We start from the raw sequence: 22490 nt of genomic DNA on the forward strand, positions 1-22490 counted from the left end.
CCCCTCCCCTCCCCTCCCCTCCCCTCCCCTCCCCTCCCCTCCCCTCCCCTCCCCTCCTGCTCACCTGTGATGCCGCACTTGATGGCGATCTCCGACAGCTGCTCGCGCGCCGGCAGCCACACGCTGGACGGCACGGGCGCGGCCTCGCCCAGCGCGGCACGTTCGTGCGCCCAGCGCAGCGACAGGTACCCCTTGAGCGTCTTGAGGCCGGTGGTGACCACACCCATGGCAACGATGGCGATGACGCTGCCCGCATACTGGCCTGCAGGCCGCAATCGGGGGAATTAGATTCATGATTAGTAATGGCATTGGTGGACGGTAGACAATCTTGGGGAACAGCAGGGGGAGGGGGAGACTTGAGGCGACATGGTCGGCAGCGGTACTGAGGGAGGGAACCAGGCAAGCTGGAAATGGTGTGTGCAAAGGAAGCGACAAGCGCGCGCCCGCCGCGGATCATGTGAGGGCAGGGGCGCTCAGGCAGGTTACCCAGCAAGATAGCGAGATGTTGGGTGCGTGTCTGTGTGTGTGGGGAGCAGCTGGGCGGTGAGCTAGCAGCCCGTGCGCCCGCCCCTGCTCATTCGCCTCCTGCTCCAGCCCAGACCGACCCATCCTCCTAGGATGGGTCGGGCGCTGTGCCCTGGATCCTGGGCCAAGGTATTTGTGGCATCGGACATAGCGGAATCCCCCTTTCCCCGCCGCCGGCCACCCAGCTCGCCACCTAGCCAAGGCCCCGACCCACCCTGGGTCATGGGCCGCCACTCCTTCCACAGCAGCAGCTCCTGCGTGCGCTGGTGGAAGTACATGAGCATGGAGGGCAGGTACCTGCAGGGAGCGGGAGGTGGGCGGGGTCAAGGGTGGGTAGGAGAACACTGAGGACAGGGCCCAGCAGGCCCGTCAGGCCTGGCCCTGTCCTCAATCCCGCCCCAAGGCCTAAGGAAAGGACAAAAATGACGGAGCCGCTGACTTTTTGCCAGTCCAGTATAGCTCCCAGTTCACGGCAATGAGCCCACCAGCCCAGCAGCCCACAAGCGCTAGCCCGCCCTCGCCCCCTCGCTCACTTGCTGTCGTCCTCCGCACACCACTCCGCCACGTCTTGGGCGCCCGCGGTGTTGCAGAAGCCCCAGAAGTCCTTGCACACCTGTATAGGCGCGCGGCACAACATAAGCACACACATGCGCGCATTTAGAACATGGTGCCTGAATCTTGTGACGTCAACCTCATAGCTGTAGCCTGAAGACCCCGTGAACCACCCGCCCCCCCACCCACAAATACAACGTTGTATTGTACCGGTATGATACACCAACTGGACTACAGCAGCACAAAGCCCCTACGGTATGCGCCAAATCGCCCCCTGCACCCTTCGCTGCGCGCACGCACCGCCATGTTTGGCATCTCGTGGCATATGCCTGCCAGGCTGCCCAGCGGGTTGGGGCAGTCGGTGGAGGAGCAAGTGGCGCAGGCGGACATGGGGTGGTCGTCGCAGGCGGAGAACACGTCATTGCGCGCCACCGACCAGGTAGGAAGCCTGTGCAGAAATGGGGGCACGGGTGCGTTTGAGACGCGTATCATAAACACGTGTGCGCGCTGTACATACCAATGTCTCTGGCTCCGTGCTCCCCGCCCCTTCACACCTGCCCCGCGCCATTCCTGGCCGCCCTGACCAGCACCAGCACCCACATCCCTCCCGCACAAGACCCCACCACCGCACACCCCACCCACACCAACCCACCCCGGGATGGCACGCTGCTCGGCGCACTGCGCCACCACGCTGCCGGCCTTGCCGCACAGCGCCTTGTAGGCCTCGCAGCCGCGCATACCAGGCATGTCGGCGCACAGGGTGGCCAGCAGCGTGAAGGGCCGGCAGTACTTGGCGGCCACCTTCTGGCCAGAGCCCTGCGCAGGGGGACGGGGTTGGGTGTTGGGGGTTCCAGGCATGAGTAGTTAGGCAATGGGGTTGAACCTGCAGGCGGACGCCCTGCCCACCATCCCTTTATCCTCTTCCATATCCCGTGACCCATCCCCCCTTCAGTGTATTATCGACCACCCCCTTCTTCCCCCCGCCCCAGGCACACACGCACCTCCTCGCACGCGACCACCACGGCGCAGCCCGGCATGTCGGGCATGGAGCCGCACAGCTTGGCGATGTCGGCGCCCGCCGCCGCGTCCGGGTACGTGTAGCCCTTGCAGGCCGGCGCCGTGGAGTCCAGCACGCACGGGTCCGCGGAGAAGGGCGGCGGAGTGCTGCTGCTCACGCCGCCGCCGGGGGTGGTGGGGGTGCGCTGGGAGGCGGGCAGGCACAGCAGCTGTGCGGCCGCGGGGCTCTCGGCGGCGCACAGGTTTTCCCACGGCTCGCAGCCGCCCATGAGCATGTCGATGCAAGAGTCCGTGTAGGCGACTGCGGGGCCAGGGCAGCAAGAAGGGGAAGCGGTAAAGGGATGGGGCGAACATCGGAGCGAGCAGTGTGACTCGCTTGGGCCCATTCTGCAAGTCCCCAAGCCCTGCAGCTGTCAGGGCCTACCTGGTAGCTCTGCCCCTACCCCCTGCGCCTGCGCTACACAACCCGCTTCCGCGGGGCCAACCCTTGCCTGGCGGCTTCGCCCCTGCCCTCGCCCCTGCCCTCGCCCCTGCCCTCGCCCCTGCCCTCGCCCCTGCCCCAGCCGCTCCAGCGCAGCGCACTCACGCAGCGGGTCGGGCGTGTCGCAGGCGGTGTTGTTGCAGCGCTCGCAGCCCGCCATGCGGTGCCCTCCCGCGCAGTTGGTCGTCATGTAGTTCTGTGTGCATGCATGACGGGGGTCGAGGATGAGCGTATGCCGGGAACGCAAGGGTTTCCTCGCCTCAAGAGCTGCCCCAGCCCACGCTCGCCCCAGCCCCACGCCGACCTTGCCTACCAGTGCCCAGCTTCCAGCGACCCCCACCAACAAAGAGCCCTTTGCCCCGTCAGACCATGTGCTTTGGCAACATGCTACATCTGGGGCATGTTATCCAAGAATGTTTCCCAGAACGGTGCGACGCTGCCCCCGAGCCCGCACCCGCGCACTCGCCCCTCATGCCGCGCACCTGGACTTGGCTTGTGCTGGTGATCTTGAAGGCCTTTGAGGCCTGACACGCGGTGAAGTTCGCGGGTGTGCTGAACGCCTGCTGAAACCTGCACACGCACCGTACGCGGGTGTACCGTGTACAGCAGGGAGCCCACAATTGCATTACGGTACAGTTAAGCCAAGTTGGAAACCGTGATTCGTAATTCATGACTATGGCTAGGAGTCTGCAGCAGCAGCAATTCCAAGCCCCGGACGCCCGAGTGCTACCCAAAGCTCCGGACGCGCGCGTGTCCCCCACACGCTCCGCACATCCATTCTGCAACCCGTGCCGTGTGTATTTCTGTACCCCTGTTGCCCGGCCGCCGCGACCCACTTTTTGCATTGTGTGAGAGCTGGCTGATCCGCGCACAGGGAGATGAAGAGGCGGTCCGTTGCGCACATGGTGCTGCCCAGCGGCGGGCTCGCGTTCCCGTTGCACAGGCGGTAGACGCTGCATGCCGGCGACCGGTACGCCAGAGCGCCGGTCGTCGTGCAGTAGCCGCTGAGCGCCGCCGCATCCCAAATGAACGAGCTGCACACGTCAGTAGCTACGCTGATGGTGGCCCAGCTGCTCAAGAGGAGCAGCAGCCCACCCGTCCCTGTCATCGCGATGGCCAGTAGCCTACCCCAGGCTAAGGCCCTAGCACCACGCTACTACGCACTGCTTAGGCTGACCCGTCGCGCGTGCTTCTTGGGGATCCGTCGTGAAGAGCCACGCAGAAGGGGCAGTTGACCCCAGGTGCAAGTTTTCTGCAGCAGCCCGTCGCGATCTTTTGCGATAACCTGAAGAAAAAGCCTTATCGCAAAAGGCCTTGCGTAGGCGCCGGTTTATGCAGCGGGATACCGAAAGCGAGTGACAAGACTTGCTAAAAGCAGGTTAAGATGGAAGCAGCCAGCGACGTTAGTAGAGCATATGAAAGTGAGCTACCTGCCACTGTAGGACGTGGGTAAACTGGAACGTCAGGGTGAATGATGCGCGTGTGTCCCCATACCGGTCCGCTGGTACTCGGGCCGTCCTGGTTCGGGCGAACCAGCGTTGGAGCGGCTGAATCAAGCTTGTATTGATAGACGTGGCGCATATTTATGCATATGCAGTTCAATTGTTAGCAGCGGCTACTCCTGCACGGCTCCACGAACGGCCCGCCCGACCCCGCAGCCTCGCCCCCGGCGGCTTTCCTCTCCTGATGACACCACCAAAGGGATGCGCCACTGGCCTGGCCTGCAAGCATGATTGGTCCAAGCTATAAGTCCGTACACAGCTGCTAGTAAGCACAGCCCTCCTGGGTGACCGAAGTAGGTCAAGGTCTCTAGCCATCCCGAACATCCCCGGTGCATCGCCCAGCGACTCAAAAGCGGCGTTGACGTATATGCACCTGTGTCGGCGCCACATCAAATGACATCGCAGCTTACGCGGCGTATGAAACCACTAGCGCCTTCGCCGCGTGACTGAATTCGTGCTGCTGTAACCCTGCGTAACTCAAGTAAAGCACATGTGCTTCAACCCACGCCCGACCGATTCTCCCTTACTCCCTGCACACTGCACACAATCATCATGTTCCACGTTGCGCTATAGACGCCATCACAGCCTTTGAAGCGCACAAATGCAACATAGAGCGCAAGCTGCGCAACCTGGCGCAACCGGCAACCAAACCAATATGTATTCTCTGATGTATACCTATTCATTCCCCCCCGGTCCCGGGCGCGGCCGCTCAAGCCAGCCGGGCATATTCAATTGCTCATTGTAGCTTGTGTACCGGTAACAGTTTTGCAGTCTGTGCACTCAACCGGACGCGAGTATTTCCACATCTGTGAGCTGCGCAGGACACAAGCCCACCTACTGGCCGTCATGCGCCAGCCCTGCTAGGCCTCAATGCCTCATCGCTATGCACCGCAGGCTCCAGGCTCCAGCCACCCCAAGGTAATTCTCGTAACATGCTCCTGGGCGTAGCAGCAAGGGGTCCCAGACAACAAAAGCAAGCCCCCGTCCATCGCTGCGCACATCTCGCACCTGTGCTATATCGTAAAGCAGCATTCCGCAAGCCATACCGCGAGAATCACACTCAACACACCCAAAGATACGGGCTGGCGAGCCGCTAGCGCCGCCACACCCTTATACCTGCTACTTGCTGCGGCTGCGGTAGCCCACGCCTACCACTGTGTTCTGCCCTCACACCCGCAGCCCTCCTGCATCATTCCTGAATCCTGCCGCACCGCCCGCAGCTGCAGCCCGCCCACCGTGAACACAATCACCGCAATTTCATACATCCCCTTAGTCCGGCTGCGCACAAGAGCACCAATGAACACCTTGGGTTGCACAAGGTGACATGATACTCCATAGCACTTCCCCGCGTCGCCTATGCAGGGCCGAATGCAGGGATCACATGCTCTGCGCATCACGAGGGTCCCTCTATTATCATGATATCTCGCAATTCTTACCGCAGCCGCTAAGCTGCCCTGCGCCAAGCCACCACTCCACCAGGCATCAACAGCCCAGGATGCCGGTTGCAATGTTCTGCATCGCCTGCAGGCCCTCCGCAATGCCGTGTACGAATTCCAGGTTGCCGGCGGCGGCGCCCGCCACCAGGCCGCCGCCGCCGCCGCCGGCCGCGTTGCGGGCGCTCAGGTTCAAAACCACACTGAAGCCGATCTGCAAATGCGTGGCATTGTGGTAGGTGGCACATGCATGCTCATTACGGTATCAGCAGCACACAACAAGCACTCTCAGGGCTACAGCAGCTTCACGGTCACTGTGTATCCCTTCCCCACCACCATGCACACAGGCACACACGCCCCCTCCACACATACACTGGATTTGCGCTGACTTCTTTCTTGTGCTGCTTTAAACACACATACGCACACGCACCTGCAGCAGCTCGCGGCAGTTCTCCATGAAGTTGGGCCCGCTGGTGGCCAGGTCCATCATCTGTTTATATGACAGCGGCATGCGAGGCGGTGCAGCACGTGAGAGGCTGCAATATTCACGGCGCACTCGCCTTACTCCCGTCATGCCAGAATGCCTTGCAAGGCCCACACGCCCATACACCCACACGCCCACGACCCCATGCCACACAGTCGACTGTCCACACGCACCGTCTTGGCGCTGTGCACGAAGTCATGTTGGAAGTCCAGATGCATCAGGCCGTCCTACACGGCGCACGGATTTGTAAAGCTCAACAAGAATAGGTATACATACAGATGGGTGCAGAGAAATGCCAGTCAGATAGCTCAAGGAGCACAGGTGGGCAGCTCAAGAAGAAGCGTTTGCAAAACAAGCTTACCTGCATGCCGCCAAGGTTGAAGAGGAACCACGTGACGCTCATGCCGAGCATAGTGGCGCGAAGCCGCTGATTGAGCGCCTCGCGACTGCAGCCGCCGGCACTGCTGGAGGCCGCGGAGATGCCGGCAGAGGCGGAGGGATGGGCGGACGGGCCAGCGGCCGCGGCGGCGGCATCCAGTGCGGCGTCCATGGCGGCGGTGGAGGTCTTCTTCACAATGATGCTCTGAGGCAGTTGCCGTTGGCGTGGGCGTGTTAGGGTTACCGTATTGCTTGCGTGCCGCCGCGACTTGCATGTGGGCATCAGTATCGTGCCCCCTACACCACCCGTGCTGCTGTTCAATGCGCCCCTCACACATGCCACATGCCCTTCGATGCGCCCCACACATGCCACATGCAGCAGCCGCAGTTCAGCACTCGGTTACATGCAGCAGCAGCGCACCTGTATCCGGTTGACCAGCATGTTGCTGCCGGCCGCCAGCGCGTGCGGCCCCAGCTGCTGCAGCGCCGCCGACGACACGGCGCCCAGCAGGGCGGTGCTTGCTACAGCCGACAGCCCCGCTACAGCCAGGTCGCCCACCGAGTTCACCGCTGCGTTGGCGGTGGTGGCTGCGGCCAGGCCCACCGCAAAGGCCACGTTGTGGTGGTGGTGGTGGTGGTGGTGGCGGCTGTGATGGTGGTGGTGGGGGTGGGGGTGCTGTTGGGCGCCTGCAGCGGCGGCTACGGCTACGCCACAGCTGTTGCACGCGGCGGAGGCTGCGCCAGCGGCTGTTGTGGCCGTGACAGTAGCGAAATTCATGGCGGCGGCTGGCAGCGCTGCGGCGACGATGCTACTGCCGCGGCCGCGGCCGCCGCGCAAAAACATGGGCGCGCGGCCGAAGGCCGCAGCCCCCGTTGCGGACCCCACTCGTGCCCCCAGCGCTCCGCCACTACCGCCACAGCTGCCACCGCCAGACGGTGTCAGCGGCACGTCGCCAAGACCGCGTGGGGGCGGCAGCTCGGCGCACGCGGCGCGGCCGATGCTGCGTGTGCGGCTATAGCAGCGCCCTATCGAGCTTGTGGCAGCCGCGGCTGTAGCAGTGGCAGCGCATTCCAGCCCCTCAACCTGAATGCTCAGGCGCGTCACAGCTGCGCGGCCGATTGAGGCAGCCGCGTCGGCATCCTCCCTTATCACCACCTCTTCCTGCTGGTCGCCGGCATCGCCCGCGCACTCCTCGCCCCCCTCCTGAACCGCTCCCAGGTGCGTCGCGGCGTGCCGCCGCTGCAGTGCCCCGGCTCGGTGGAAGCCGTGCGTGTCTACTACACAGCTGGCGCAAGCGGCTGCAGCTGGGTCTGCTGCCGCCACCGCCGTAGCCGCCTGGTGCTCCAGCGCCGCCACCTGCAACAGCCCTGTCTCCAGCTGCGCCCATAAGGTGCTCCTACGTGGGGGAGCGGCAGCAGCAGCAAGCGGCAGGTACACAGTATACGGTACAGCAACAAGTTGCGTACAATGCTTTGTTATAGCTGTCAAGTGACAAGGCCCAGAACGCACTGCGAACTCGTTCAGGGGCACCTGCCGCACGCCGCAGTGCTGCTCTCTACCTTGCTAGCTTGATGACATGGACTGTCCCTCTCCCGCCCCTCCAAGCCAATCCCCAAGGTGTCATTGGCACCGACAAACCTCGCCCGCATCGCCAGCCGTGTCGCCGCGTGAGTCGCGTGCATGGCCTGGCCGTCACTCGCATCGGACACCCACCCACCTCGCGATATCCCAGGAAGGCAGGTACGGCGTGGCCCCTGTGCTGGTGCGAGCGCGTGGCTGCTCCCCATGCTGGCCCTGCTGGTCGTGCTGTTGCTGCGGTTGTAGCTCCGCTGGCTGCTGCCCCTCACCCTGCTGCAACTGCTGCAGCGGCATCTGCTGCTGCTGCCCCGCCACTGCCCCCTCCTCGCCCTCCCCGGCTGCGCCCTCCTCGGGAATGCCCGCCGTGGATCTTAGCAGGCGCTGGAGCGTCTCATCACGCCTGCATTGCCGGGGCCGCGCAGATTCACACAAACAAAGGCGTAACGTTTGCTGCAATGCGTGCTTTTAACTTTTGGGCATCATAAGAACCTACGACAACACCATGCACAGCGTCCGTGCACACGCCCCGGCCGCGCGCCGGTATTACTGCGTTCCCACCCCCCGCGTCTGAATGATCAATGACCAATAAGCAATCGTCATTCTTGCTGTCACACACCCGCACCTGAAAAACATGGGCCTCAAGCCCGTCTGCTCCGAGAAGCTCCGGGTGTCATCCACCTTCATGGGACAGGCTGCGGCTGCGCCAGTGGGTTTGGCAACAGCAGGAACAGGCCTGCTGCCACGCATTTCTAGCAGCGCAGACGGCACTGCTGCATCAAGAAAATCTCGCACAGCGGCAGCAGCTGTTTTAAAGGCCCCGCCGCTCACGCGCTGCTCGTGAACCTCGCACGTTCCGTCACTCGAAATGCTGCGTCCAAGATTGTCTCCGCTCCCGACCGCCGTGCCGAGCGAGTCGAACGAGTTGAGGCTTTGGGCAGATGCCTGACACGCAAGCCCCACGCAAGTTCGAGGCTGCTGGGCGTTGCCGCTGGACGCGGAGGTCGCGGAAATGCTTGTGGCAGGGCCCACTGAGGTTGATAGTCGCAGCGTCGCTACCGACATTGTTGCACGTTTGTCGAATCCTACCTAAGCTACTGACCTGCGACTAAGGGCGTTTGCAGCACCAACTTCCAGACTTAACGAGAGTGCGGCCTCGCAACGTTGCCACAGTTGCTACCTTAAATAGTGGCAATTACCAGTAGAAAATTAAAAAGATAATCGATGAGGCAGAACTGGTCCTCAGGTGGCGCAGGGGGCCGAGGCAGGCGGTTAGCTCGCGCCCCCCAACCCCCCAACCCGGTCTCACCCGTCGTGGCGCCACCGTCCAAAAAGCGCACTCACGCGTTCCTCAATTTCCGCTTGTTTACAAGTCTGACTGTGAGTATAACCTAACTTGGACAGCCTTGCCAGCGTGTTCAATCCGCAGTCCGAGCGCGCTCTGAACCACTGCCGTGCGGCCCTCCCCATGCTGTACGAGGCTGACAGACGACAGACGTGGAGTGACGGCCGGTGGACAGTGCACTTGGGAACTCATTGGACACAACGCATTCCGTAAGTGAAAGAATGGCTGGGCGGGCTGGGTTGGGGCTGGCGAAGCGCTGCATCGAATGGGGCGTACAAATCTCGGCACAGGTTGGAGCCGTGCGTGTTCCCTGCAGTAATTTGCTTGTGCAGCTATTATGTATAGATAATTACATGCCCGGGCAACACCACGGTAAGCCTTCGGAACCTGGAAGGCCTCCTCGCGTGCTGTCGACTTTCATTGGGCATCGACGAAAACTCACAACCTAGACATATAACGTATTCATTGTTCGCCAAGAGGTGCGGTAACCAGGCGGCCATGGCGTTTCCAGCCTTGGGACTCACCCTACTTTTACTGATAGTGCAAGCCGCTGTAGCGACTCACGTCGGTAAGACAACGTTATTCGTGAAGAAGTGGCGTTGATGACTGTACCGCCCGCCTTCCTCGCCTGACTTCGCCCAGAGCGTGCCAAGAAGCGGCGCTGGGCGTTCTCTGAAACCCGCAACTCCCGGCATCGGCCTTCGCCCCTGACCCCTACTCCCTGCCGTTCCGGCTCCAAGCCCGCTTCCCATTACTCTCTTAGAACATCCGCACCTGCGTTTGTCTCTGCCACGACCAGGCCTCTACTTCCCGGGCTGGTTCCAGACGACAAAGCCGAACGGCGCATTCTACATCCAACCCGACACCATCGGTAGGATGGCCGCGCCGGGTTAAACCAGAGGCGTCTTCAGAAGCAACATAGGTTACATAGCGTTGCTGCCACACTTATTGTCTGCTCAGAGTGGGTTTCTGGGTCGTCACAAGAGGAGTGCGGACTAACTAACTATGCAGTCAAGCTGTGGGGGAATCGGGGTGCGGGCGGCCAGCAATGCGGCACACGTGCATGCTGCCCGTGCATTGCAACCCCTGCCGCTTTCCCACACCCTACTCTCAGCCAACCCCCGCAACTCCTACCCTACGCCCGTCTCACACGACATGTACAGACCTCTCGGGCGTGACGCATGTGTACTATGCATTCGCCTGGATCAACGAGGGCCCCGACTTCGGCCTGCGAGACGAATTCGACAACCTGGGGTGAGCCACAACTGCGCGACGTGGCGTGGCAGGGAGGCGGAGGGGGTGGGGTGGGGGGTTGTGTTTGCCACGCCAAGGGACTGGGATCCTTACAAGCCCAACTCATGTCGGGACTACCGGACAAACACAGGCTGCCGGGGCCGCCCGATCTTGCCCTCTGCCTCACTCGCATGATGCACACCTACCGTTGCGGCCCTGCCCCACCCACGCACGCCCCCAACATACGCACAGTCCTGCATGTTTCTTTCCCTTGTGCTCTCTGAACGTATACACACATGTGCACACACAAGCTCTCGGTCTTTGCGCAATGTTTTCCTTGTGCTCTTTAACACAAGCTCTCGGGCGGTTCGTTTCGTTTCTTAACACGCACATGTGCACCGCAGGGTGGTCATGGGTCTGCGGCGGCGCTACCCCGGCATGCGTGCGCTAATCTCCATTGGCGGTGGCGGTTTTGACACGAGCATCTGGTCCGCAGCCACCGGCAGCGCCGCCGCCCGCGCCAAGTTCGTGGCGGGAGTGGCGGAGTGGGTGGCACGTGTGGATGCAGATGGTGTAGACCTGGATTGGGAGTTCCCGGGTGCGTGGCGTGTGACGTGGCGTGGCGTGGTGTGGCGTGGCATGGAGCGGTGTGGCGTGGTGTGGCGTGGCGTGCATGGGCATGTGCATGGCCGGGTGTGTGGAGCTGAGGGTGGGGCCGCTTGTGCGCCGCTGCGGATGACGCGCTAGCCTCAGACTAGCTACAGCCCAAATGCCCCGCTATCGTGCGTCGTTGCACATCGGCCACTGCCATTGCCACCCACTCACCCCATGACGGTATCAATGGCCAAACCCCTCCTCATTGTGCATTCCTGAGACACACACACACACACACACACACACACACACACAAACACACAAACACACACACAGGCAAGTCCGACCGAGCCAACATGGTGCTGCTGGCGACCGAGCTGCGCCTGGCACTGGATGCGCTGGGCCCGCGGGACGGCGGCGGCGGCGCCGGGCCCCAGCGGCGGCTTCTGACGGCGGCTGTGCCGGGCTACTCGGGAGACATGAGCGGACTGGACCTGGCATCACTGGCGGCGCAGCTTGACTACTTCAACATCATGAGCTGTGAGCGGCGCTGCGTGTCTTTGCGTATTTATTACGCATGTTTGCATGCACGGTATCACCAGCAAATCAAAAGGGGACAGGGTCAGCAGTCTCAGCACCATGTGTGTGTCCATGCGATGTAGCGTATAGACGCCGTACTCATTCAGTCAGCGATTCGTCAGGGCCCTTGGGACCTGCTGGCTGAGGCCATCAATGCTGTGGTCCACTCGCTGCGCATATGCAGCCAGCTTAGCGTCGATACGCTCCTCTACGCGTTCGCGTTGGTTTCATGGACACACACGCGCTGCCCGACTTAGCTGTGCTTCCAACATGTGCGTTCGCTCACCCTGCTCCCACACACACAGATGAGCTGGCTGACCCCTGCTATGGTGACGATGTGACGGGGCTGCACACCGGCTGGACGCAGGTGGCGGCGGGGCTGGCTGCATACGGCTCCGTGCCGGCGAACAAGGTTCGTGTGTGTGTGTGTGTGCTTGTGTGGATGGATGGGTGTAAATTTGTGGGTGTGGTTGCGTATGTAATGAAGATCACGCACAAGGAAAGGAAGCCTGCAAGAGTTTGTGTCGACCATTTCCCCTTTGCTTCTCTACTAACATACGCATACCGTACACACATGCACGCACGCACACACACGCACACACACACACACACACACACACACACACACACACACACACACACACACACACACACACACACGCACACACACGCAGCTGGTGTTGGGTCTGGGCTTCTACGGCCATGGCTTCACGCTGGTGGACGCGGAGCAGTGGCGCTACCCGGCCCCCTCACTGGTCACCGACAGCAGCTGCAGCCGACAGGATACGGTAAGGGGGCAGAGACACATGCACGTTGTACATGGGAAACGCGTACGTAACGTTGGCAGTAGTGGCAGCAGTGGGAACAGTGGCAGCGGTTCAGCCACTTGCCACCTGCCCACGTGCCCACGTGCCCACCTGGTTCCTCCAAACCACCCGGACCCGCCCATCCACACGCGCTTGCTTGCACAACATGCGCGCACGTTGTTTACCCCTTTCCCTACCTTATCCTTCTCTCTCCTTCTCACACACACACACACACACACACACACACACACACACACACACACACACACACACACACACACACACACACACACACACACACACACGCACGCACACAACATACACACACGCGCGCACCCGCAGCCCTCCTACAAGCAGCTAATGGCCGACCTGTCTTCCTCGGGCGGGTCGGTGTTCGTGGAGGTGGCTGAGAAGGCCGCGTATTACGTGCGGGGGCGCCGCTGGGTGGGCTTTGACATCCCGGAGACGCTGTGGATGAAACAGCAGGTAGGTGAGGTCCCTAGTCTCCTGGCGTGGTACCCGTGCCAAGCGTGCTAGCGTGGCAAGGGTGATAGCGCGCTAGCGTGCTAGTGCGCTAGAGGGCTTACGGAGTGGTGGAATACTGTGGTGGCTGTTGTAGGCTGGTGTGGGAATGTTGTTACGTGTGAATGGGACAGGAGCGCCGACGCCTTGATGGGGAGCACCGTTTGCTCTCCTGCTGAGAGCCCATGCGCCTGCGTATCGCAGGGTCCCGGCCAGCTAAATCCCGCCCCGCGCGCCCCACCGTGCGCAGTCAGCCAGTGCCCATATCCCTTCCTACTCCTCCCTTCCAACGCCTTCCCTTCCACTCCTCCTTCCCACTCTTCCATTCATCCAACAGGCCGCAGCGCAGCGTGGCATGGCGGGCGTTATGATCTGGGATGTGACGCTGGATTCGGACCAGCAGTTGCTGCGGGCGGTGACGGCGGGCGGGCCGCCGCCGCCGCGGCCGTGCGGCGGCGGCTGGGGTGGCAATGGCACGTGTGTGGGGGCGAGCGCGGGGCAGTGCTGCGGCGAGATGGGGTACTGCGGCCTGAGCGAAGAGGCGTGCGGCTCCGGCTGCAGGTGAGGGACACAGGCGTGTGTGAGCGTGTGGGTTTGGGGGCGTGGGCTGTTGAAGGCGGCTGTAGCGGCTGCTGTGCTGGGCATGGCACAATGCGATGTATGGGGGTCGGTGCTTTGGAATCGCCACTGCAGGAGTGGGCGGTGCAAAAGCACTGCTGGCGCCTGTGTGTTGTCATACCGTACCGTTCTAAATGTATGTGCGTGTACGCGCGCAATGCGGTGCGGTGCGGTGCGCAGGGGCGGCCCGTGTGCGGGCGGCGAGCAGTCGCCGCCGCCGCCGCCGCGGGGCCCGCTGTGCGGCGGCGGCAAAATCAATTCGGGACAATGTGCCAACAGCAAGGTGAGGCGGTGTTTAGGCAGTGTCGCAGTGCCGTGCGTTCAGGGAATCTATTTCTGGAGGGCGCCGTGTGTGTTTGTGTGTATGCGTGTGTGTGTGTGTGTGTGTGTGTGTGTGCGTGTGTGTGTGTGTGTGTGTGTGTGTGTGTGTGTGTGTGTGTGTGTGCGTGTAGCGGTGTTGCTGCCGTTGATGACGGTTGACGGTTGACGCGTCGCCGCTCGCTCCGCATGCCTACCTCATGCTCGTGACACCCTGAGATGTGGTTCCATACATGCAAACACGTACGGCCTGGTAAGCACATATGTGTGCGTGCTCACAGGAGTGCTGCTCCCAGTACGGCTACTGCGGCACTGGCCGGGAGTGGTGCGGCGAGGGTTGCAAGGGTGGGCTGTGCTGGTCCAGTCCCTCGCCCGCGCCTTCACCTTCTCCCAAGCCGTCGCCGTCACCATCTCCCTCGCCATCACCATCCCCGAAGCCATCGCCATCGCCTTCGCCCTCCCCATCGCCATCGTCCTCACCTTCTCCCTCACCATCTCCCAAGCCAGTCCCCAGCCCCAAGCCGAGCCCGAGCCCCAAACCCAGTCCAAGCCCCAAGCCCAAGCCTAAGAAGAGCCCGAAACCCCAACCAGCGCCAAAGCCTCGTCCAAGCCCTAAACGCAGGCCAAGCCCAAGCCCAAGCCCGAGCGCAGCGGAGCAAGATGCGATGTGCGGGGACGGGCGCGCTGGGCGCTGCCTCAATGCGGACGAGTGCTGCAGCTTCTTTGGCTATTGCGGTGGGTGCAGCAGCGATGCGGGCAGCGGGTTGTGTTGAAAGTTGGACCCCAGCGGATCGGTAGCGGGTTCGGACCGTGGTTTGCTGCGGACCACCGTCAACAATGCCCTGTTGCTTGCCTGCCCTTCTCTCCCCCTGCTTGGGGTACTGTCTGCTATGCGCCGCACCCACCATCACGCACCACTCCTGCCTCCGACCCTCGCTGCCAACCGCTGCCGCAACAACAGGCACGACCATCGACCACTGCGGCAATGGCTGCCAGGGCGGCGCGTGCCTCAGGATGCCGCCGCCATCCCCCGGGGGCGCCGGGGCCATGTGCGGCAACGGTGAGTTTCGTGCCAGGTCGTGTCAAGCATACACGTGGTTCTGCTGTGTCTTAAAAGTGCATCCGGTAGCAAGGAGCGGCAGCATCCATTACTTAGTGTCAATTTCATTTGGCCTCATCTTGTGAAGGGGAACAGGCTTCTGGGTGGTGTCGGTCATCATGCAAGTGCGCCCCCATCACACGTGTTGACCTGCATACTGGCAACCCGCCATCCATTGCACAGGCCACATAAACGACGGCCGCTGCATGTTCTCAAAGGAGTGCTGCTCGCAGTACGGCTACTGCGGTACCACAGACGACCACTGCGGGCAGGGCTGCCAGGGCGGAGCTTGCAAGCAGCAGCAGCCAGGGCGGTGAGGGCAGCTGCAGCGGGCTGGTCTGCGGCGGCAGCGGCACGGGGCGTGTGTCAAGTGCGCTACTGAGTCGGACGCTAGGCAGTGAGATGCAGAGGCCAAGTGCCCGGAAAGCAGCCAGGGGGTAGTTGTGCATGTGCGCCCACGCGAGGGCAATGAGCTACCTTGTGAGGAAATTCCTGGCGTACATATGGTACTGTATGGCAACACAAGCGCGCGGTCGTGTCGCAGCACAGTGTCAGGGTTATGAGGTTGAGTCAGCCGCACGCCGGCGCTCGGCAGCCTGCAGTGACCAGACGGAATGTGGACGTGTGAAGTGTGGGGCTGTGGGCGGGACTGTGGGTGGAGGTGGCTTGAACTGGGTGATTGGTTAGGAGGACGGCGCCGCTGGTGCAGCAGGGCCTGGGCAGGCGGGCCGGGGTGGTTGTGTGCTGAGGCACTGAGCCAGACTGCCAGAGGTAGGTGCACATAGCCGCGGGTGAGGGTGGCACCGGTGCGCGCGGCAACAGACTGCCACTAGTAGGGAATAGTACAGAAGACTATGGCTGTGAACTGATGATGGCAATGCGGGCCGTAGCAGCAGGAGCAGGACTGCACGGCGGGATGACTATGTATAGCATGTAGCGCAATTCATGGACAACTTTTGAATAGCCAGTACTGGTGTACTGGTTGTCATTATGTGTACTTTACATACACTGCATCACCGAAAGGGGGCGGCCTACGGGTTCTAGGTGGGACAATGCGGTGAATGGTAAGAAAGCTTACTTGACCGCAGCAGTACGTATGTGCGGCATGCAAGGCTGCAGGTGTTGCATCCTACCTGCGGCAAGATGGAACATTTTACCCATGTTTCCCCAGTTTATGCACACGGAGGGTACGGCCACGAGTGTTGGGGCCTTGGTGTAAGCCTCGAGTGCTTCCGCAAGGTTCCGTGCGTGCGGGGGGGGGGGGCTGCTGCTGGAGCGGCGGGCGCAAAGCACAGCAACTAACTGGAAAGGCTGGGGGCTCCCAACCTGCCAGGCCTCATCAACCCGCTTCACTAACTGGAACGGCCCGTGAAATAAATCGACGGGGGGAGAGAGCCTTGGAATGCCGAGGGAACACCAGACCTGACCTTGGCCAGCCTTGCACCAACGAACCCTACCTCGCCAAGCTCACCAATCAACACGCACGCGCCCACGCAATGCATACAGCTTTGATGGCTCCGTGGCGGCATTTGTCCGATTCATCACCTGTAAGCGCTTGTTTGAGAATGTACCAGGCTAGAAAGCGCATTGCATTGCTGGCTTACTTGGACCACCAGACCACAGACCAACCCCTTGCAGCTTCTCAACCGCCGCGCCACGAGGCCCCATGCACACCAGCGCCAGTATTTATGCAGAGGCTGTTACAAATACAGCTAAATCCAGTGTCTTTAAGCTGTTATAGTTGCTTACTACTTATTACCATGGGCGGCGTGCACTTTGTCAATGAGACCGGTCGCGACAAGATTGTAATTGTGTTCACCGTTGTTTGGGTGCCGCTGCCTGCGGCATATTACCGCGAGATTGTTCGGCTGGCGCCCGGCGAGGAGAAGTGGGTCCCAACCTTTGGCGGTCACGCCAACGTGTTCGCCTGGCCGAGCACTGGCGACGCGGGCAAGGACCGCCTCATCATGGACACGCTCGGGAAGGTGAGCTGCGTTGACCGCGAAGTTGGCACGGATACAAGTATGATAGGAGCTTTAGGAGCGCCCTGCTCTCCTGCTGCACGGCCTGCCGACGCATGCTTTGTTGAGCTGTCAGGGGATGGGTGGAGTGGGGGCCTGGGGCAGGCGGCGCTTCCCTTCCCCAGAGCAAGCGCACACACCGTCATTGCGTCAACGCCGCCGCACTCACCTGGAGCTTCTGCCCATCCCCTTGCCCATCCCCTCAACCTCCCTCACCGGCGGCAGTAGCGGCAGGTGTTTGTGGCCTTCAACGTCGTGCGCGCGGGCGTCAACGTGTTCGGCGGATTCGCCTTCGACTGGGCCGAGATTTTTGGCGTGGCCTTTGGCGAGGGCCTCATTGCCGCGGTCCTCGATTTCTTTGTGGGGCTGGTCGTTGATATGGTCATGGACGGCATCATTACTGGTTCTGCCGATGGCGCCCTGGAGCTGGTCCTGCGCAGGGCAAAGGGCATTATTAAGAAGGGCGTGCGCAGCCACCAGCCGAGCCGCCCGGTCACCATCCGCAACTGCTTCGTGACGAACACGCTTGGCCTCATTTCCGCGCGCACCGTGAAGCTGCTGGAGTCGCGCGGCGGTGCTGACTTCGAGGTGCACAAGGTGGAGGCCTGGAAGGTGTGGGAGCGCAACTTTGCGTTTGTGGGCCGCCTGGTGTAGCGGGCGGTACGGCAGCATGGCATCGGCAGAGGGGAAGTGAGTGCTTTAATTGCGCGGTATGTGCTTTATTTCCGCTGCCAACCGCCAGGTCGGGAAGCCCGTACAGCTATCAATTTAGGAGAATGTCTGTGAGCCACAATGCTTGTATGCGGGATTGGGTAGCTGTTGTGTGGTCATGCTAGCATGCACCAGAACAGTCCTCCCCTGCACCAGAACCTACCATAGTAATGCATGCACACATGGTGCGATAGGGCGGCAGGGCAGGAAAACCCTGGCTACTTGCACGCAGGGGTGCTTGCACGTGTCCGTTAGCACAGTGTATATTATTCAAGTCTGCTGTTTAGATCGGCATATGCTGCGAATGACTGGAACTGCGAACTGCGAACTGCTTGGTTGGTGTTGTGCATGAGCATGGCATGTAGGTTGATGGTGCCCGCCTATTCCTGTATCGCGTTGTGGCCGGCCTGTTACCATACCGCCCAGTCGCTGGATAGCCGTACAGATATATACATTGCATTTTGGACCCCAGAAGTTGGTGGCGTGTCACCGGCCTGTGTCAACCATGTATGGTGGCGGCGGTGCGCGCGGCAAGGCGAGGGAAATACGTGAGTATGCCTGAAGAACTGTTTGGTCAACACCATTATGTGGGGAAGGCTCGGGTGTTCTTATGTGATGGGTGCTGGTGGCAGAGCCGCCCGATGTTGGGGGCTTGTGTTTATACACGCGCGCCATGCGCTTCAGAAGTGTAGGTGCGCTTTGTACAACGGCGCGCTTACGTATGGGCACTGGCACTGGCTTAGCTTTGACTTACAGTGGAGGGTCTTGCTGTTGCGCCATCACAATTCATGAAGGACTTGGGAGACATTGAAACTGTCGCATGAATCTTGTAAAGCCAGAGACGGGAATGTCCGTGAACGCTCCTAGCTGGCCGTACCGTACACCGGGCCTGGGCATGCACAGGGGGCCTTGCTCGGCAGGGGCCGCATGTACAACTACTGTGCTCTAGCTAGGGGCAAGGCGTATCCGTATGGCGCACATCTCTTGCCTAAACACGTATTACACGCAAGGTTACACGGCGACAGTGGCACAGTGCAAGCGCGGATCAAGCCCTGGCCGGGGAATCAATCTCGGGTGCCCGCATATTTGCCCGGAGGCGGCGACGCCCCATGTTCAGCAACCTTCGACCGCCGCCCCCATGAATCCCACGCCATTCCACGTGCAGGTACGCGCACCAGTGCACAGGGGGCGCTCAGGGTTTAGATCACATGTAATGGCGAGGTGATGCGTACTGCAGGTTGGAGGGAAGTCCCGACCTGTCCCGACGGGCAGTAGGATGCCTTCGCTCCTCTGTCCGCTGGGTTAGCCTCGCCCGGCCGAGGCAGGCTGTGCGGGCAGCAAGTCTTTGGGCTCCGGTGTGCTATGTATCGCGTGTTCCGGCTGGCGCACCGTGGTCTGGTGGCTCCGGTGGTCTGCGGCTCGCGTGGGAAGCTGGACACAGTGATGGTGACGGCATCCCCAGCCGCCTGCACCGTCCTGCACGTCAGAGGCGGGTCAACCCTGTCCCTGTCGCTGGGTCAGGCGCACTGGTCACGCTGACGATGAGCCTGGCTCTGGTGCGCAATGAATATGCATATACTACAGGCACACTAAGGAGGGCGATGGGGCTCTCGAGGCGTAGCGCTGTGAAATAGCGACCTGGACCAGATCCCACTCGAGCTTGCTGAGCCCCTCAAAGCCAACTCGCCCTGCCCCTGGGGCTACTTTTTAGGCGCTCGCCATAACCTTTACTCTTTCACACCAACCACTCGCAACAATGCCTGCCCTTGTGAGCGTCACCTCGCGCATCGGCGCCCAGCACCGCGCAGCTGCCCCCTCCAAGGCGAGCGTGCGCGTGCCCGCCACAATCGCTCGTGCTGAGCCCAAGTTCACTCTGGACAACAGCCGCAACAGCGCGGAGGGCTATGTGGAGAAGGACACTGCGGGCCAGGTTAGTTTTGTTGGCAGTCCGGTTGTTTACTTCGTGCAACGTGTAGATAACCGACGACTTCATATTACTGACAACTCCGTTTCGGTTTCTGTCCCTCCTGAATACAGAGCAACATGTACCCCACCGTGGTGAGTGCGTGCGAGAAATTTGTATTGCTAGCGTGCTCGATCACCATGTTGAGCATAGCGCGCACAATCCTAGCGCGTAGTGTGCGGGCGCTGGTCAGCAAGCGCAAGTGGTTGTGGGCCACAGCATCGTTGGTTCCAGCCAGCACACAGCCAGAGGCGGTACCCGCGGCTAATTTTTGACGCTTGTCCTTGGACGGGGGACAATGTCAAACACGCGCGGAGGAGGCTACGCTGGGTGGCACTAGGTCTTCGCTGGCTGTTGAGCCGCCCGACTCGACGGACTGCAGTGGGTCGCGGGGGGACCAGCGCAGGCAGTTGCTCACGACCAGGCCCCAGGCGGGTGCAACAGCGCCCGAAAGGCGTTACAGCCATGCAGTGTGTTCGGAGGGAACGGCGGAGCTGTGCCCGCCCCTGCCTGCCACCGACAGCCCCGCTGGCGTGCAGACAGCCCCTGCGGGAAGCTGCGATCAGCGCCCCTACCCATGGGCAGACGCACACACGTGCCCGCGCCCGCATCATGCCTGCTCTCTTGCTCCCCTCTCTTTCTCCGCATGCAAACTGACCCGCTTTCCTTCCCCTGCTTCGCGCCATCCTTGTACATGGCGCACACAGATGAAGCCGTTCGAGGCGGGCAGCGCCTCCGACACTGTGCAGCAGGACAACTTCAACAACGCCCTGGCGGTGAGTGGTGCCGGTGCCGGTGCCGGGTAGAGTCGATACAGTAATGGTGGTGGGTAAAAGAGATTGCGACAAGTGGTGCTGTTGCCGGCTGAAAGTGAACCGGTAATTCTGCGGTGGTGGGAGGCAGGCATGAAGTTGGTGCTGAATGCCAGGCCCGGGTAGAGAAACAGTTGCAGGGCTGTATCGTATTGCTACAGGCCAAGCGGCTGCCTTCATGGCTTGCGTGGAGTCCGCGATTCCTGTAGCATGGCTGGGTTCAGGATCGGAAGCTATAGGGACATGGAGGGTCTTAGAGGTCCCCAAAACCATGGATGGCTTCGCTACAAGCACCCGGGCTCTATGGGCAGTCTGTGTTGGTGGACATTAGCCGGTAAGCCTGTGGCAAGCCTGTGGCAAGCCCTGGCAAGCCTGTGGCAACTAGTGTCGTGTCGAAGCGCGGGGTACGGGGGAGTCGCGACAGGGTGCTAGGCACGGATGTTCGGATTCCAGGGTACTACCTGTACTTCGGCCCGCCGTGTTCGGGTGTGTCCCACCGAGTGCCTCCTGCTGTCGTCGCTACATCGGTCCACATCATCATCTTCATCAACGCCACCATTTTGTTGTGTTATGTCAACAGGCCGGTGCCTCCGTGGCCGCCCTGGGTGCCATTGCCCTGGGCCTGACCGCGCTTCTCAACGCGGGCAGCAGCACCCCGGGTAGGTGCGGGCAGGGCGCCTGGGGCTTGTGTGGGCGGGAAAGGTAGGAATGGTGAAGTGGGCGAGGCGTGAGCGCGGCCTGGGTCGCGAGCAGCGCGCGAGCACAGAAGGCAACGTGCGGGTGGTGCGCTAGGAGGTGTCAGGGCGGGCTGGTGTGGACGCCGTTGGAGCGCACGGCCGGCGAATGGCCGGCTCCTGCACAGGGAACTCCTCACTGTTCCGTGCCTCCCTCGCTTTCGGCCTCTTCCTCGTTGCCCCGTGCCTCTCGAGAACCCTTACTAGTGCCCAACCCCTGACACAATCTACAGCTGTGGACACTGAGGACTTCTCCGCCTACGACTCGCTGTCATCCTACGCCGCCAAGTTCTCGCCCCGCGCCGCCCCCGCCCCTGTCGCCGCCCCCGTCGCCGAGCCCGTGGCCGTGGAGGCGCCCGCCGTGGCGTCCGAGTAAAGGCAGCAGCAATAGCAGCCGGACACGGAGTGGGCTCCTTGTAGCTGCTTGGCCGGAGCTGTAGCTACTGCGAAGTTGCGGCTGCAGCTTTGCAGGGAATCAGCATCTCGGTGTGGTGGTCTAGCCGAGGACTGACGGCGTCAGCTGGCGTGGCTCGGGGCGCCGCGTGTGTGCCGCGCGTAGGTGCCAGTGTGTTGGCTAGTGTGGCAGTCCGCTGGTGCAGACCGTTGGGGGGACCAGCAAGCACGCCAGGCGTGTCAGTCGGTTTTGGGTGTGTCGTGTTTGAGAGTTGAATGGTAGGAGTGGCGGAGCGATCACCGGATGACACATGCGGCATTTCTTGTGTTCATACGTCCACGGGCCGTGAGGCTGCCACCGGCTGCCCCTCATGGCTGCCCCTCGGTTTTGACGTTTTTCTTCGAGGGTGAGGCGTGTGCGCGTTGTGTGTGTGCGTGTGCCGGACCGCGTCTACGGTATGTGCCGTGGACTCAAATATTATGTGGAATCCGCATTTGGGTCAATGAAGTACAGAGTGGTGTTGATGCTCTCCGGACATTACGGATTGAGTGAGCAGTACGGTATTGGTGTGGTGGCGACGCGTAACACACGCGTGGAAGTGGATGCAGAGCTGTTTTGAGTAGTGTGGCTGGGCCTGCCTCTGTTGTGGGCGCTCAGACGCACGAATGGCACCACTCAAGTGCTGACAGGCTGTAAACGAAGTGCAGCGCTGCAGCCCTGTGAAGCGTTGACGGTTTGACCTCTTCGCTGAAGCCCTACACCGCGTCATACGCCCAATGGGACCAAGAGAGGA

General features: G+C 61.6%; 6 protein-coding genes across 6 annotated transcripts in view; 4 read left to right on the top strand and 2 right to left on the bottom strand.

The window, feature by feature from the left end:
* The window catches only part of CHLRE_13g570600v5 (uncharacterized protein), a 5681-nt gene extending 1678 nt beyond the window's left edge, over positions 1–4003 (bottom strand). Inside the window, exons 1-9 of the mRNA XM_043069366.1 lie at positions 3412–4003; positions 3058–3145; positions 2681–2771; positions 2079–2395; positions 1730–1893; positions 1378–1525; positions 1059–1138; positions 740–822; positions 65–262 (exon numbers count right to left, since the gene is read on the bottom strand). Coding sequence (XP_042917341.1) covers positions 65–262; positions 740–822; positions 1059–1138; positions 1378–1525; positions 1730–1893; positions 2079–2395; positions 2681–2771; positions 3058–3145; positions 3412–3683 — 1441 coding nt within the window. The 5' untranslated portion in view covers positions 3684–4003. The remainder of the gene's footprint in view (positions 1–64; positions 263–739; positions 823–1058; positions 1139–1377; positions 1526–1729; positions 1894–2078; positions 2396–2680; positions 2772–3057; positions 3146–3411) is intronic.
* A 156-nt stretch (positions 4004–4159) lies between these two features.
* On the bottom strand, positions 4160–9333 carry CHLRE_13g570650v5 (uncharacterized protein). Its single transcript, XM_043069367.1, has 7 exons — positions 8574–9333; positions 8091–8351; positions 6794–7769; positions 6356–6577; positions 6168–6221; positions 5941–6000; positions 4160–5724 (listed from the first exon to the last, which is right to left on the bottom strand). The coding sequence occupies exons 1-7, from the start codon at positions 8633–8635 to the stop codon at positions 5560–5562; spliced, it is 1800 nt and encodes a 599-aa protein (XP_042917342.1). The 5' UTR covers positions 8636–9333; the 3' UTR covers positions 4160–5559.
* A 310-nt stretch (positions 9334–9643) lies between these two features.
* Positions 9644–16293, top strand: CHLRE_13g570700v5 (uncharacterized protein). Its single transcript, XM_043069368.1, has 13 exons — positions 9644–9861; positions 10093–10164; positions 10457–10547; positions 10931–11124; positions 11457–11660; positions 12005–12111; positions 12374–12487; positions 12848–12991; positions 13365–13588; positions 13826–13928; positions 14245–14698; positions 14925–15023; positions 15246–16293. The coding sequence occupies exons 1-13, from the start codon at positions 9792–9794 to the stop codon at positions 15377–15379; spliced, it is 2010 nt and encodes a 669-aa protein (XP_042917343.1). The 5' UTR covers positions 9644–9791; the 3' UTR covers positions 15380–16293.
* A 220-nt stretch (positions 16294–16513) lies between these two features.
* On the top strand, positions 16514–17345 carry CHLRE_13g570751v5 (uncharacterized protein). The gene is made up of 2 exons (XM_043069369.1): positions 16514–17047; positions 17309–17345. Exons 1-2 carry the CDS (start codon positions 16823–16825, stop codon positions 17309–17311), a joined length of 228 nt encoding a protein of 75 aa, XP_042917344.1. The 5' UTR covers positions 16514–16822; the 3' UTR covers positions 17312–17345.
* Positions 17346–17403: 58 nt separating this feature from the next.
* Positions 17404–18639, top strand: CHLRE_13g570801v5 (uncharacterized protein). Its single transcript, XM_043069370.1, has one exon. The coding sequence runs from the start codon at positions 17468–17470 to the stop codon at positions 17735–17737; it is 270 nt and encodes an 89-aa protein (XP_042917345.1). The 5' UTR covers positions 17404–17467; the 3' UTR covers positions 17738–18639.
* A 764-nt stretch (positions 18640–19403) lies between these two features.
* On the top strand, positions 19404–22455 carry CHLRE_13g570851v5 (uncharacterized protein). Its single transcript, XM_001693421.2, has 5 exons — positions 19404–19724; positions 19832–19852; positions 20465–20533; positions 21150–21228; positions 21537–22455. Exons 2-5 carry the CDS (start codon positions 19838–19840, stop codon positions 21677–21679), a joined length of 306 nt encoding a protein of 101 aa, XP_001693473.2. The 5' UTR covers positions 19404–19724; positions 19832–19837; the 3' UTR covers positions 21680–22455.
* The last annotated feature ends 35 nt before the right edge of the window (positions 22456–22490 follow it).

This window comes from Chlamydomonas reinhardtii, chromosome 13 (genome assembly GCF_000002595.2).
Source record: "Chlamydomonas reinhardtii strain CC-503 cw92 mt+ chromosome 13, whole genome shotgun sequence".
In the NCBI taxonomy this organism is placed as follows: Eukaryota; Viridiplantae; Chlorophyta; class Chlorophyceae; order Chlamydomonadales; family Chlamydomonadaceae; genus Chlamydomonas; species Chlamydomonas reinhardtii.